General features: G+C 35.7%; 1 protein-coding gene across 1 annotated transcript in view; it reads right to left on the reverse strand.

The window, feature by feature from the left end:
• Positions 1–6,957: 6,957 nt before the first annotated feature.
• APAF1 (apoptotic peptidase activating factor 1) overlaps positions 6,958–13,635 on the reverse strand; it is a 37,036-nt gene continuing 30,358 nt past the window's right edge. The window contains exons 24-28 of the mRNA XM_048061071.2: positions 13,464–13,583; positions 13,059–13,184; positions 12,143–12,268; positions 11,554–11,700; positions 6,958–8,585 (exon numbers count right to left, since the gene is read on the reverse strand). Of these exons, the coding sequence (XP_047917028.1) occupies positions 8,442–8,585; positions 11,554–11,700; positions 12,143–12,268; positions 13,059–13,184; positions 13,464–13,583 (663 nt within the window). The 3' untranslated portion in view covers positions 6,958–8,441. The remainder of the gene's footprint in view (positions 8,586–11,553; positions 11,701–12,142; positions 12,269–13,058; positions 13,185–13,463; positions 13,584–13,635) is intronic.

Consider the following 13,635-nt stretch of genomic DNA (forward strand, 5'->3'; position numbering starts at 1 on the left):
CACATCTGTGGAACTGTGGCTCTGTGGACCCCTTTCAGTGATTCCTAGCTCTAACACGTCCTACATTAATTACATCTATGTTCCCACCTATGCCAAAATTAGCTTTTCTGGAAAGATTCCAAACATGTAATTCCCTGCTCAAGGTGATATCCTGTTATACAAGGAAAATGCAAGCAGAGTACAATCACTGACACCTGGAAAACTGCTAATTTTTACACCTTGTATTTGATTTTGTAATTTTGTTATATAATAAAGATTTCTTAAGGTTTGCTTTTCAAGAATGTCTTGGCTGATCCAGAGCCAACTGTGTGGGTGTTCTTCATCTCACTATAGTTGATTTAACTTGTAAAATGGAGACATAACTTCCTCTCTATATTTTCTTTCAATTATATAAACATTCCTGTGAACAAGTCAGTAAGAAATTATGACAGATTTAGAGCTGCCTGGTGATAATTTATGAGTACTTTGGCCTGATTACCAAAATGTTTGTTTTATGGCTTCACTTGTTTAACACAGTAAGAATCTCTCGTGAATAAACAACTCTGAAAGAGAAGAATAACTCAAGGTACCCAGTTTTCCATTTCTTTTGAGTTGTTAGGGAAAATGCCAGAATTGCTTGAATAACCTATTCAAAATAGCCTACAAAACTTAGATGTAGAAAAAAAAATCCCCCAAATACATAAGAGCTAAATTTGCCTTTCAAATGAAAAACAAAAAGTTCTTAACTGTTAAAGAAAAAACAACTACTGTCACTGTACAAAAACTACCACCACAATTACACCTTGACCTTTAACATGCCACAATTACTGGGTTATCTGTGCTAATTTTGTCTTTACTTCCTCTGGGGAATAGCTTTTACAGTCGTCTCACTTTGACCAAGTCCTTGGGTTACAATACCAAATTCAGCTGTTCTTGCCTTTAAGTATTGACTGTGCGTAGGTACTTCTGATTTTTCCTTCTAAGGAATCCTACCAGCCATGAACACTCACCTTAGAAATAGGAACAAAATACCTCAGTGTAGTCATTTCAATAAGGAAAACCAATTTGTTAGAACTTAAACTTTGTGCAAAACACACAAGTTTCTAAACAGAAGACACCTAGGCTCAAAGCCCTGTACTATTTGTCATAATTATCAATTCCAAATGAGAAAACCAAACTTCATTTTTGTGAGAAAGGAGAATATATTAAAGTTAAGAAATCTTGTCTTTGCTGCTAACTACTTGAAGTATTCACTGCATCAAGTTCTCATTTTCTGGATGGATTCCTGCTTAACAAGAAGAAGAAAAAGATGTACTACATAGGTAAGTAGATACCCTAAAATAAATTCTAACAGAACTCAAGCAAAATGAGCATGGCAAAATGGAGGTAAAAAGCTGCATGCTGGAGGCACTGTGGTATAGTTTTTGAAAAGCAGGAAGTTTAATTTGCATGCAAACTAAAAATACAGATAGGGAAAGGATTATCATTAATAGAGAAGGTGATCTTAATTGCCTAGATTCATACTTTAGTGACAAAAGCATCCTGATACTCCTATCTAACCGTCTGTTAAGGGTCATTCTTTTTTTCAGTAATACAAGGTGAAAAAAGAGATGCGGAGCACACACTGAGAAAATGTCGTATTCCACACTTTGTGATAAAAGAAAGGATAGTAAAGTCCAACCTTGCTTTCAGCAAATCTTCTCCAGCAAATATTACCAATACTAGAACCTAGAACAGTGGAAACTCCTATCTGAAAGCAGGTTAACAGTTACTGAGGGCTAAATATGATATGTAATGACAGATAAAACATCTTGTGAAACTGCAAAGTGTAAAGAACTGCACAGCTGGTAGAAATTTAAAAGAAAAAAAAAAGACCATAACTTCAAGGGATAGACTTTTTTCCCATGTCTATCATAAAGAAAAGTTTAATCATTTCAACAGATATTTCTAGAAAAAGGAGATAAAACAATCAAATTGGCAGACTTTTAGCTTATTCTGATCTACTGTATTTAATTCTTTAACCGATTTTTAATGCTCAGGATATGCTATGAAGAGAATTCCAGGTCATGTTTAGTTCAATTGAACTGTACCTGTCTCTTGCAGGTATTCACTGATACCATCATGAAAAACAAACAATTCTTCCACAGATTCAGTTTGGCCATTTACCACTCTTCTTTTTGAATGAATGTGTACCCAGGGAATTGACCTCAAACCCAGTTCTCCAGACTGATGAAAAACAAACTGCTGAGTCAGAAGAGCAATCTTATAGCTGAATCCTTGATACTGCAGAAAAAGAGAATTACTATCTGCTCTACAATTTTTAGACGGGACAAAAACACAACTGCTTGGCTTTGAGAAATATGAAAGTGCAGAATCTGAAAGATGTTTAAAATATTTCTGTAACTGCTTTGAAATTTCAAATGCACTGAGGCAACATTTTTTTTGCGTGTGTGCTTTTGTTAAACATATACTCAACTAGAAATAAGATTTTACCAGCATTTAAACCATTTAAAGTCTTTGAAAAATTGTTCCTCTTCACATTTCCCAATTCTTGAAATTAAGTCACAAAGTCAAATACTGATAAGACCCCTTCCACATAGTTCCTCAATCTCTCATTTGTAAAGCTGTTAATATAAAATGCATAATTGTTATCCTGTACTGAATATAAACTCCACAACATATTTTAAGAATTCATATAAATGCACTGAAAAATTTTGGCTCTACCAACCTGCATAAGTGTACCTTATTTTATTATCTAATATGATGAGTACTCAACCATCAAGGCATGACTATCAGTTTCAGATTAGATCCTTTAAAGTAAAATGCATGATCTGTATTTAGAGACAAATTTCCACTGGCCAATACCTATTTCTGTTCATTCATTTATTCTCTTTCTTAAAATAAATAAAGAAAGAAAGTTAAAAAGACAAAACTCCAAGCATTTCCAAACCTCACATTAAAAATGTCAGGCGTCTCATGCATTATTGCAGTGGTTTTTAACCAAAAGTATATTTTTCAGTGTTTTCTTATTTTTTTTTCCTCAACACTTCTGCCAATGGCCTTATCTACAACAGCTAACACTGCTCATAATATTAAAAGATGACGTTAAGTGGTTCTAACCGGGAAGTGCAGAAAGAAAAGAAACGTATCTGTCATTGTATCTCTGGGATCTAAAAACATTCTCTGATGACAAGACTGAAATTTCTTAGTATTGGAGTAAGGGTTTGCATCAGCACACTATAAAGTCTTAGTGTACGTAAACCTGAAGCACCATCTCATCTTGTCTTTTTCCTCTGGAAACCCAACAAGCCTCTGGTGACCAGCAATAGGACCTGAGGAAATGGCATGAGGCTGCATCAGGGGAGGTTCAGGCTGGATGCTGAGAAAAGGTTCTTCATGACGCAAAAGGTCAGGCACTAGAAGAGGCTCCCTAGGGAAATGGTCACAGAACCAAGCTTGCTGGAGTTTAAGGAGTGTTTGGCCAACGCTCTCAGACACATGGTCTGATTTTTGGGTGGTCCTATGTGGAGCCAGGTGTTTGACTCAATGATTCCTGTGGGTCCTTTCCAACTCAGGATATACTGTGATTCTGTGAATATTGACTCTAGTGAAGAAGAGAAGCGTGGACCTGTTCTTACTATGTTTGGAGACAGTAACAGAAAAAATAATGTGATTTTCAGAACTGCATGAGTAAGGAAATCCCTGCTCTCATCTGCTAGAAAGTACCTATGTATCTATGGGAATGAAATTACTTACACAATTGCAGAGAACAATTAAAATAGCCTATTGCTTCAGAAGCATGACTAATAGAAAATACCATTTTTAAAATATTAAACATTAAGTATACTTTAAATGCATTTATGCATTAGAAATAATACATGCATTGCCTAAATAGCATCATATTTACGTTTACACAGCTGAACTGGGTAAATTTGTCTTTGCCTCATTTAGAGTCATTTTAGGCATCGTAGTTTTCAAAATTCATCTGAGTTCAGGCAGTATTAGAGAAAGCTGAAAAAAAATCACAGAGACACAAAGTGTAATGAAGTAAATATAAGAAGAAATTAAAAATACCACATAAGTATACAGTTTAATTATGGCACCCTAAATAGCCACCCAGATGATCCCTCTTGAGCACAGAACAAGTAGAATCCTCTCTAGCCTGAAGGACCAGGATCTATAATTGTCCTCAGAGCCCCAGTTACACATACAATATATGGCTTGTTACATGGAAACAAGCACAGGAAGCTGATGTGTTTTGTAGATCAGGCCCCAGTCAGTTAGGCCCCAAGAGGCCTACTGAAATACTTATGAGATACTTCACCATTCTCATCTTTCTAAATGAACACACACCTCATTTAAATTGTCCAACTATCACACAGTTGTGCAGCATCCCCCAAGTGTCACAGTAGGAGATGGTATAGGAAGTACTGAAGTTGTCAATAATACAAGCAGACTAAAAATCTTACTCCTTTACACTCACTGGATCTTTTCGGTTGCACTCTGACACCCCAGCTTAGGCCTCTATCAGACCTAGCCTTTGGAAGACCAGCATGAGTTACTTTGGAAAAAAGATAAAACATGCAAGGTAGGTAGCAGCACACAGCATGGCAGCTTTGTAAGTGCTGAAAAATATTGGTCAACCTACTTCAGAGCTCATGCCACAAACAAGCCTAGTCTGTTTAACAGCTTATTGCATATTTGCAGAGCCAGTAATTGTGTCCCATTCTTAGCTGGAAAGAGCAAAGTGAAATTGCGCATGAAAATCACACAGAGTTTTGAGTAGCTGGCACGCTATCCTCTCTCCAAACAGGAAGGTTTATTTGGCTTCTGCTCTTTTTGAAATCACAACAGAAATAAGGTGCCTCAAGTCCTCAGAGATCTTGTTTCATCATCACCACCTCTGAGACAATATAAATTTGTAGTAGACAGAAGGAAGAAGGAAAGATGTGAACAAACACATCTGAGTGCACCATCAGGGAAATACTAGAAAGCACCTCTCAGACACAAGGTTGGCCTTCGCTGCACTCCTTGGTATTGCCATTTGTGTTGCATCTGAACTTACTACAGAGGAGAGACAGCAACTGAACAGTTCGTGTAAGGCGTTCATGTTCTGCTAGCAACTGGAAGAAGACACACAAATTCTCTGTAACCTACTGGTGTTCTGGATCTACTGTCTTCTCAAAGATAAGATAGCATGGCCTCTCTGCACTGTTCTCTTCCAGGAAGGAAAAAAAAAAAAACTATCAGACTTCTTTCTCAGCGTGGCTTTCCCCTAAAACCTTCAAAGGCATCATCTTCTGTGAAAGAGCAGAGATGAGGACACACACTGTTGTAGCTAGGTCTAACTAGACTCCATACAGAGACTGTAACTCGCACAGCATTCTCTAACAGAGAGTCTAGCCACATAATTTTCTAGGGGAGGCAGAATAATTTTGGGGCAGAGGACATTCCCCTACTTGTAACAGGTTACCAGTTCCAGCTGTACCCACACACTCCAGCAGTAGACAAGAAGTCTATAAACCTCTACATGGAAAAACCTCAGGGAATACCTGCACGGCTCCATTTCAAATGACTGTTAGAAAGAAGAATGATGTAGTTAAGGGAATGGCACAATTCGAGGCAATAAAAGATCTCCTTTTAAGCAGTTGCACTGCGTGGGTACAGTTTTTTGTTAATAAAGGAGACGGAGCAAAGGAGAAAAAATTGTACAGGAGCTGTAGGCCTAATTGCCAAAATGAAGAGACTCAAAACTTCTACAGAAGCTAACGGGCATCATTAATAGAAAGTGTACCTAAAGTTGTTTGCACAAAAGCACATAATAATTTCAGTTAAAGAACTACATAAAATTGGCAATGCCCATTAGTTAAATTTGGGTGACGCTACTTGATCTGGCATTACAAGACATTATGGAGGCACTAGTGTTCAATAAAAAATAAATAAAAAATCTTGTGGTCAAACTATATTTTGTGTCTTTTAAAATACATCTAAGCATCAAAGAAAACAGCCAAATCTTACAGCAATGCAGCACTTTGTTTTTGTTTGAATGAACTGCCTTAAACTTCTTAAACATTTAAAGATGTTGCTGTCTTGGTTGGCCCCCTCTCTTAACAGTTTTTCATTTTCTTCTTGTGAATCATATTTATTCTTTGTTTCTTCAGACTTTCTCATCACTATTTCTCTTCTTTCACCACACCTATGAAGTCTTAGTAGTCAACTCCATCCATATGTATATAAATGCCAACGTCCAGACTCTAACACCACCTTCTATGAAGCACAGCTTCCCCCGTGGCAGCAACACAATCCTATGGTGCTGTCATCCTTGAAGAATAATTCAAGAATGCACTGTATGTTCCTCACATTTCCAAGCTTATGTGCTACTTGTCACCTACTTGCTTCAAAATCAAAATGCACTATAAAATTCAATCGTTCGTTTTCTTCATTAAGCTGTGATCAGATTTTCCTATCATTCAAGATTCATTAACACTGTAATGAAAGACAGCTTTCTGACCTGGTTTCTCATGTGAAACATTTATCCCATATCTTTTTACCTAGTTGGGTCTCTAAGTTGACTAACATGGTCAGTGCAGTAAGGACAGCACTGCCTGTGCAATCAAGGGAAACTGGCTGAGAGGAGAATCCCACTACTTGCACCTTCAGGTAATCAGGGAGGATATTGATGAGGTCTGTATAAACTAGCCAGAGTAGAAGCAACTATGTCCCAAACATTAAAGGACATGTTCCAAGGCTTCAGTTTCCCTTTGTTCACTTTTTCCTCCATCATCATATTTAATACTATTGTTTATCTGCCAAAGAATTTTTGATGTGGTTTGAAAAGTAGCATTATATTCAGATTGACAATAAAGACACAATAGAACTTAATAAAGGAGGCAGCACTTCCCCTCCCTCCCATCCCACAAGAAATAAAATAAACCAACAACAACAACAAACTCGCACTCAAGAATTGAAATTCATTCATAATTTCAGCCAATATTACTTGGATTATCTTTATTGAATGCTGTACTTACTTAGAATACAAAACATTACATTTTTTCTATCAATTTTTTTCTCTTTACATTTCTGCCAGCAGTACTTTAATTACCCCGACCCGTATTCAATAGCACCTTAGAAACAGTGGAATTTCAAGTTAGAAAAGAGGAAAAAAATGATTGTCAAAAACAGGCAGATATTAAGAACGTATATTAAATCTTCTGTAATGCGCACAAAAATTACTAGAAGTGTGAATTTCACTATTTAGTATCACTTGATACACACTTACTAATGTACCTTTGGCAATCAAGTATTTAAATGAAGTGTTCTACCGCCAACAACAAAAATATGAAAATCGTGACATTAATGCTTGTGCAGTTGATCATAGTAGTTGAGAGGCAACTTACTAGAACAAGGCTTACTGGCACCTAAGAAAAAAAGTTAACTAATTATTCACAAAAGATATGTCAAATACAATTATTAAGTACAAAATGTCAAAGATTCTAGTCCATATAGAATCTATAAATAGACTGTAAAAAATAAAAATAAAAAAATCACATATTACCAGGAAAGAGAGCCCTGTACAAAGAATCTGATGTAAACAAAGCTGACAACAATAAAATGTCTCTATTGCGTACAGTGATTAACTGAATAGTAATTTCAAAAGGAAAAATAACCAAAATTCACACTTTCTAATATTTTTCAATATAAGTCTTTTAAAGAATTTCCAATCTCAGTTTAGCTGGTTAGTTCTGTTCATCCTCTGAATGGATACGTGGCACAATCTCTTCCACTTGAATTCCAATATCCCTTCAGATTTTGCCTCGAGCAAACAGAACTCAAGATGTCCCCCTTAACAAGAAATAGCTCGTACATGTTACAATACACTTTTATCTCCACAAGGTTAGAAGCATGAAGGTTCTCATTGAGAGAGGGAAGCAATGCTGCTGAAAACTGAACAGCTACTTGATTTGTTTTGAACTAGAAGCACCAAGATATTTCATTTTTCAAATGAAGGATGTCTCCAATTCTTTCCATTCTGTTGTAAACGAAAAACCTTGCATCATAGGAAACTTTTTTTCTTATCGTACAGTTGTGTCCATGACTAGAGAGCATTTAGCCATCAGCCTTAGCACAAAATACATTACCTATTATATTCCTATTATTTTTTACCGACTTTTATTATTAACTTCACCTAATTTGAATAAATCTTAATAAAATTTTGTTAAAAAATTGGAAGCAATATACTTAAGATGCAAATCAAGACTTAAATATTATAATAATGCTTATTAAAAACAAAATTAAATGCAAATTAATTTGCCAAAACGTGCACAAATGTACATAAATATGCATGAAAACATCATGAATGCAACACTGCACTATAATTCACAGCTTAATGAGACAAAAAATTAGCAGAATTTGTTTCCAGCTCAAAAAAAATGAATTAATCTCTGCAATGTTCAGCCCATTAATCACAATTTCTGTAATACATAAAGAATACCAAGATTATCAACAGTCACGTACACTTTGAAATCAGGGGACACATGTATCGACTTAAGGTTAGTTCCATTTGTGTAGAATGTTTGTAAGGATTCTCCAGTAGTTACATTCCACCACTGTAAAATAAAACAATACACTTTCAGTTAGTTAAAGTACGGTTAGAATAAATCATATAAAAAGGCCTAGCATGGCTAGCCCAATTGACTGCTTTCCTCGTAGAGGTAGAGCTAAGGGAGAAAAATACAAGCAATCTTAAATAGAAGAGGTTTAGCGAAAGACTAATTACTAGAGATATAAGACTTTCAGATGAAAAGAAACTTCAAAAAGACTGAAGCAGTTCAATTTAAGGAACACATATAAAACAAATTCAGGTACTGCTCTTTCATAAAATACAATCAATAGAAGTAAACTGTAGCACAGCTAATTTTTTTTTAAGATTATGTATTTTTATACAACCAAATGAATACACAAAACTTACTGCCATACAGTATAACTGAAACTATAGCTAAAGTGAAAAAAAAAAAGCAAACCAAAAAAACCCACGCACTTCACTGGAATCACAAAAGGATTAATCACTTATACAGATTAACCTTTTTCAGTTACATCAGCAGGACAGCCTTTTTTCCAGTTAGTCTGTACATCCTTTTTTGTTGTTGTTGAGGCTGTACAGTAAGCAGTAGTAACAAAGAACAACCTTCTACCAACAGTTTATTCCATGCCTGTAGAATCGTTTCACATTTCTTATACTGCTCTCAGAAGAACTGGAGACCACAATGAACCAAAATCAGTCCAGCAAAAACCTTTTACTTGTTCCAATAAGAAGTCTACCCTCTACTGTTCCAATATTTGAGTGCAGTAGAAAAATACTGAAACAGATTACCCTTAATTTTGATTACCTTTGACAAAAGCAGCTGACATTACTACTTTTTAACTTACTCACTTCATGAAGCATGTAACGATAGTAGTTGCGTGCATAATTCAGTTTTGTAACTACACAGCTATGTTTTGATTAAAAACACCTTTCCCAAAGTGTCTGTTATTTAATGAATCATTTGTTTAAAGGTATGTTCCATGTAGCATAATCTAACTCCACTCAATTTTCTGACGTACAAACTCCTGAAATGTTTCAGACTTTCACTGACTAGGATCTCCCTTTAAAAAGGAGTTTGTATGGGTGTGTTTGCATGCACATCATACTCATCCACCTGTAGATTTTGAAAGAAAAACAGTAATACAATACTTTGAGAAGACACGGTGACAGAATCTGGTCTCAGTGATGAGAAAATGGCATTTGCCATTCCAATTTTCTAAAAAGGGAAAGGACAACCCTGGGAAATACAGGCCAATAATCTTCACTGCAGTCCCTGGGAATATTATGTAACAAGTTTTCAGGAAGCCATTCCAAGGCACATGAATGACAAGACAGCAGTCATTAACAGCCAGCATGGATTTACCAAAACAAATCATGCCAAACCACCCAGTTGACTTCTATGACATTAATGGTGGCTCTGTAAACACCACGGCAAGAGCGGTGGATGTGATTTACCTTAACTACAGTCAGACCTTCACTATGGTCTCCCATATTATCTTGTAGTCAAACTGGAGAGATAAAGACTGGGTGGGTGGAATATATTGTAGGTGACAAACTGGGTGGACTGCTAGATTCAAAAAGCAGCAATTTAGTCACTGTGTGTTGAGCTCCCTCCTCCAGTACAGGAAAGAGGCTGACAGACTGCAGCAAGTTCAGTACATGGCCACTGAGATGGCTGGATGCCTGGAACAGGTCATAGAAGAGAGATAGAGTATTGAATATGTTTAGCCTGGAGAAGGCTAACTGCCATCTTCAACTACCAAAAAGATGGTTAGTGATGACAGAGCCAGACTCTTCTCTCAGGGCCCAGAGAGCTCCCTGTTTCGGTTGGAGGGGAAAGATTTGTCACGGCAAGGCCCTAAGCAATCTTACCTAACACTCTAAACAACTGGCTGGATTAGATGAGATCCAGATGTCCCTAACATCCTAAACCATTTGACAACTAAGAACCATCACAACACCATACTTTGTAACCACAAGACAAAACACGAAGGAAACTACAAACAGGATGCATGCCTTATTCTTTAAGAAGAAATGAATGTCAGAAAATGTTTTCAATGCAAAATTAGACAATTCAATGGTCTTTGTTTAGTGGTTACTAACTGACTTGAAAGAATTAGTCTGGTAGCACAACCAATGGTCATCCACTGACCAACAATCAACTACCCTTCGGCACTTTGTGAAATGAGAACTCCACAAATGGTCATCCATCCATCCATCCAACCCCTCCTTGGTCTCTTAGCTGTTGGTACATGTGCACACACACATACACACACACACACACCACTTCAACTAAGGTGTTAGCTACTGCATGAGGGGAAAAAATAAAACTCATGAGAAATTTAAAATTATGAGGAACCCAATTCACAGACTTAAAGACAGACCTATGCTTTTCCTGTCTAGTACAACTCTGAGCAACGAAAGACTAATGAAGACTGAGTTTCTCAGTTCCAACATACCATTTTCCAATAGTTACCTACAGAACATCTTTCAAGGCAGAATATTCCCACTTACAATGCCTTCTGAATTTTTATTTATGAAAAAAAATAAAACTCAGTTATCTTAAAAAAAAAAAGGATTATTTTTCTGCTCATTAGAAAGAACATATTGCTGCTGAAATTGAGAGGATATTAAAGCAAACAGAAATGACTGAGATCCTTAATATTAAAAATGTTAATGAAGGGCTTTGCTAATAAAATTCTCAAGTTCCTAATTGTTTCTTGAACTCTGTGAACAATAGCATATATGGAGTTCAAAAACCAACTCCATCCTAGAAGTCTGAAGAATTCTTAAGACATATTCAGGGAGCTTTCAGATTGGAGAAGAAAAGTGAAAAGTGCCAGACAATCACGAAAATGGAGTGGTCTTGTTTTAAGGAAAACATGTACGGTTTGTTTGTTTTAAGCATGTAAGATTTGTGTTTTCCTTTAGAATTATCAGTGCATTGCCTTTTAATTAGGTATGTTAGAATATTTTATTATTTCAGGGCTTACCTTAAGATAGCCTCCAGATGACACAAGCATCTCACTGTCAGGTGAAAACGAGAGGTCGGTTACCCAGCCACCGTGTGTTGGTTCTCCTTCATCTACAGTGACTGGGGAGCAGAAGTGAAGTAACCCACCTGTTAAAATGTCCCAAATCTAAGAGAGAGAAAAGGTTATGTATACAAGTGAACTTAGGCAAAAAAAATCTCCAATAAGGAAAGCTGAAATATGTGTTCCCATATTATTATCTTTTTTTAAATAAACATTCTATTTGAAGTGACAGACTAACCACCCAAAATGGGCTCCCATCTTACCACTGTATCATATTTGCAGAATTTAATCATACATGCAATTCACAGTAGAATTGCCAGTAAATCATGTGAATCATAGTTCCTCAGCATTCATGGAACATAAACCTATTAATATGTTTACAAACTACTGTCTCCCTGTATTAACATTCGAAGTATCTTTGTTATTTTCAACTGTCTGATATTCACTATGTTAATTAATTAGACATGCAGAACACAAACTATTAGAATTCTTTAGTATGAGAACTATCAATTAAATTATAAAATAAACAACAAGGTAAAAGCAGTACCCTTATATCTCCTTTGTCATCCCCAGTGGCTAGTAATTTGTTATTAGGAGAGAAAGTACAGCACCGCACACAGGCTTCATGACCTTTCAGCTCATGAAGAACACATGAACTTTCAAAGCTCCATATCTAAATTAAAAAGAAGAGTAAAAACAGTAATTTTACAAACAATTATGACTTCATCCACTTTTTCTATAAAAGGTTTAGTGTTCAAATGTACAAAGTACTTTATATATATATATAGGCATATATGTGTTTACTTATGTACGGATTATACCATAGCCTGTTTCTTTTTATTAATCACACAAGAATGCATTTGCTACAAATTACAGAACCAAGTGTGAACATATTTTTCTTTGGAATGTGCTCTTTAATGCAACTGATTCGTTTATAAGGAAGTTCACAGAATTGTCCCTAGAAAAAGGATTCATCAGTCAATTCAAAACTATATTTAAAAAAGCTAATGGGACACTTTAAAAAGCTAATGGGGTAGCCCCAGAACATTTAACATTTCACTACTTTTTGAGCCTAGCTTCTGAACAGAAATGATACCAGCAACTATGGACAACACTTTCTCTAGAAGTTTCAGAAATTTTCTTAATTTATATTTCCAAACTATATCACTAGGCTATTAATAGAGAAATCAATAGAGAAAAGTAAATGAAATGTTCTGCACAGACGTCTGCATTAAATGTGTATTTTATTTGTATAGAGGTCACCAGGACAGCCTCAAATTATATCCAGATCAATTCTGAATGCCTGTAACAGCATTAGAAACATCTTCACACATATAGGAAACTTAACACTAGAAATACAACAGGATAACAAATAATCACCTGTTACCGCATAATAAAAAATATAGCAGACATTTCAGGCCAAACAAGGTATTGTGTTTATTTTTGTATACAAAGCAACCAACCTTTGCAGTTTTGTCAGCAGAAGTAGATGAAAACTTCCTACCATCAGGTGAAACAGCACAGGAAAGAACAGCACCTCCATGGCAAGCAAAATCTTTTTCTGTGTTTCCAGTGATGATATTCCAAACCTACAAAATACGAAAGTACCCTATTTTTCCACTATAACACTAAAAAAAAAAAAAATTAAAAGCATGCATCTTACAGGACAATACATAGGAGATAAAGCTCAGCTTTTGCTAAAATGTAACAATATAAATCTTACTAGAAATAGAAAACATATTTTTGTCTTAAGTCTCTGCAGCTTCCATTTTAAGATCAATAAACTGTATAAATAAATATAATAAAAATACAATAAAAAGATAGCAAAATGTATTACACAATTTGTCAATAAACAGTCTTTTACTTACCTTAACTGTTCCATCAAATGACCAAGAAAGAAGTTTTGCACTTTCCAGAAGCCTAAAGTCCTTGATAGCTTCCTTGTGCCCTCTTAGAAAGACACATTCGTTCAGCTGCCAATTCCATACCTAATTATAAAGATGGAATACTTTAAAAATATATATATCAAACATAACTGAA

The sequence above is a fragment of the Anser cygnoides genome, chromosome 1 (assembly GCF_040182565.1).
Source record: "Anser cygnoides isolate HZ-2024a breed goose chromosome 1, Taihu_goose_T2T_genome, whole genome shotgun sequence".
Taxonomy (NCBI): Eukaryota; Metazoa; Chordata; class Aves; order Anseriformes; family Anatidae; genus Anser; species Anser cygnoides.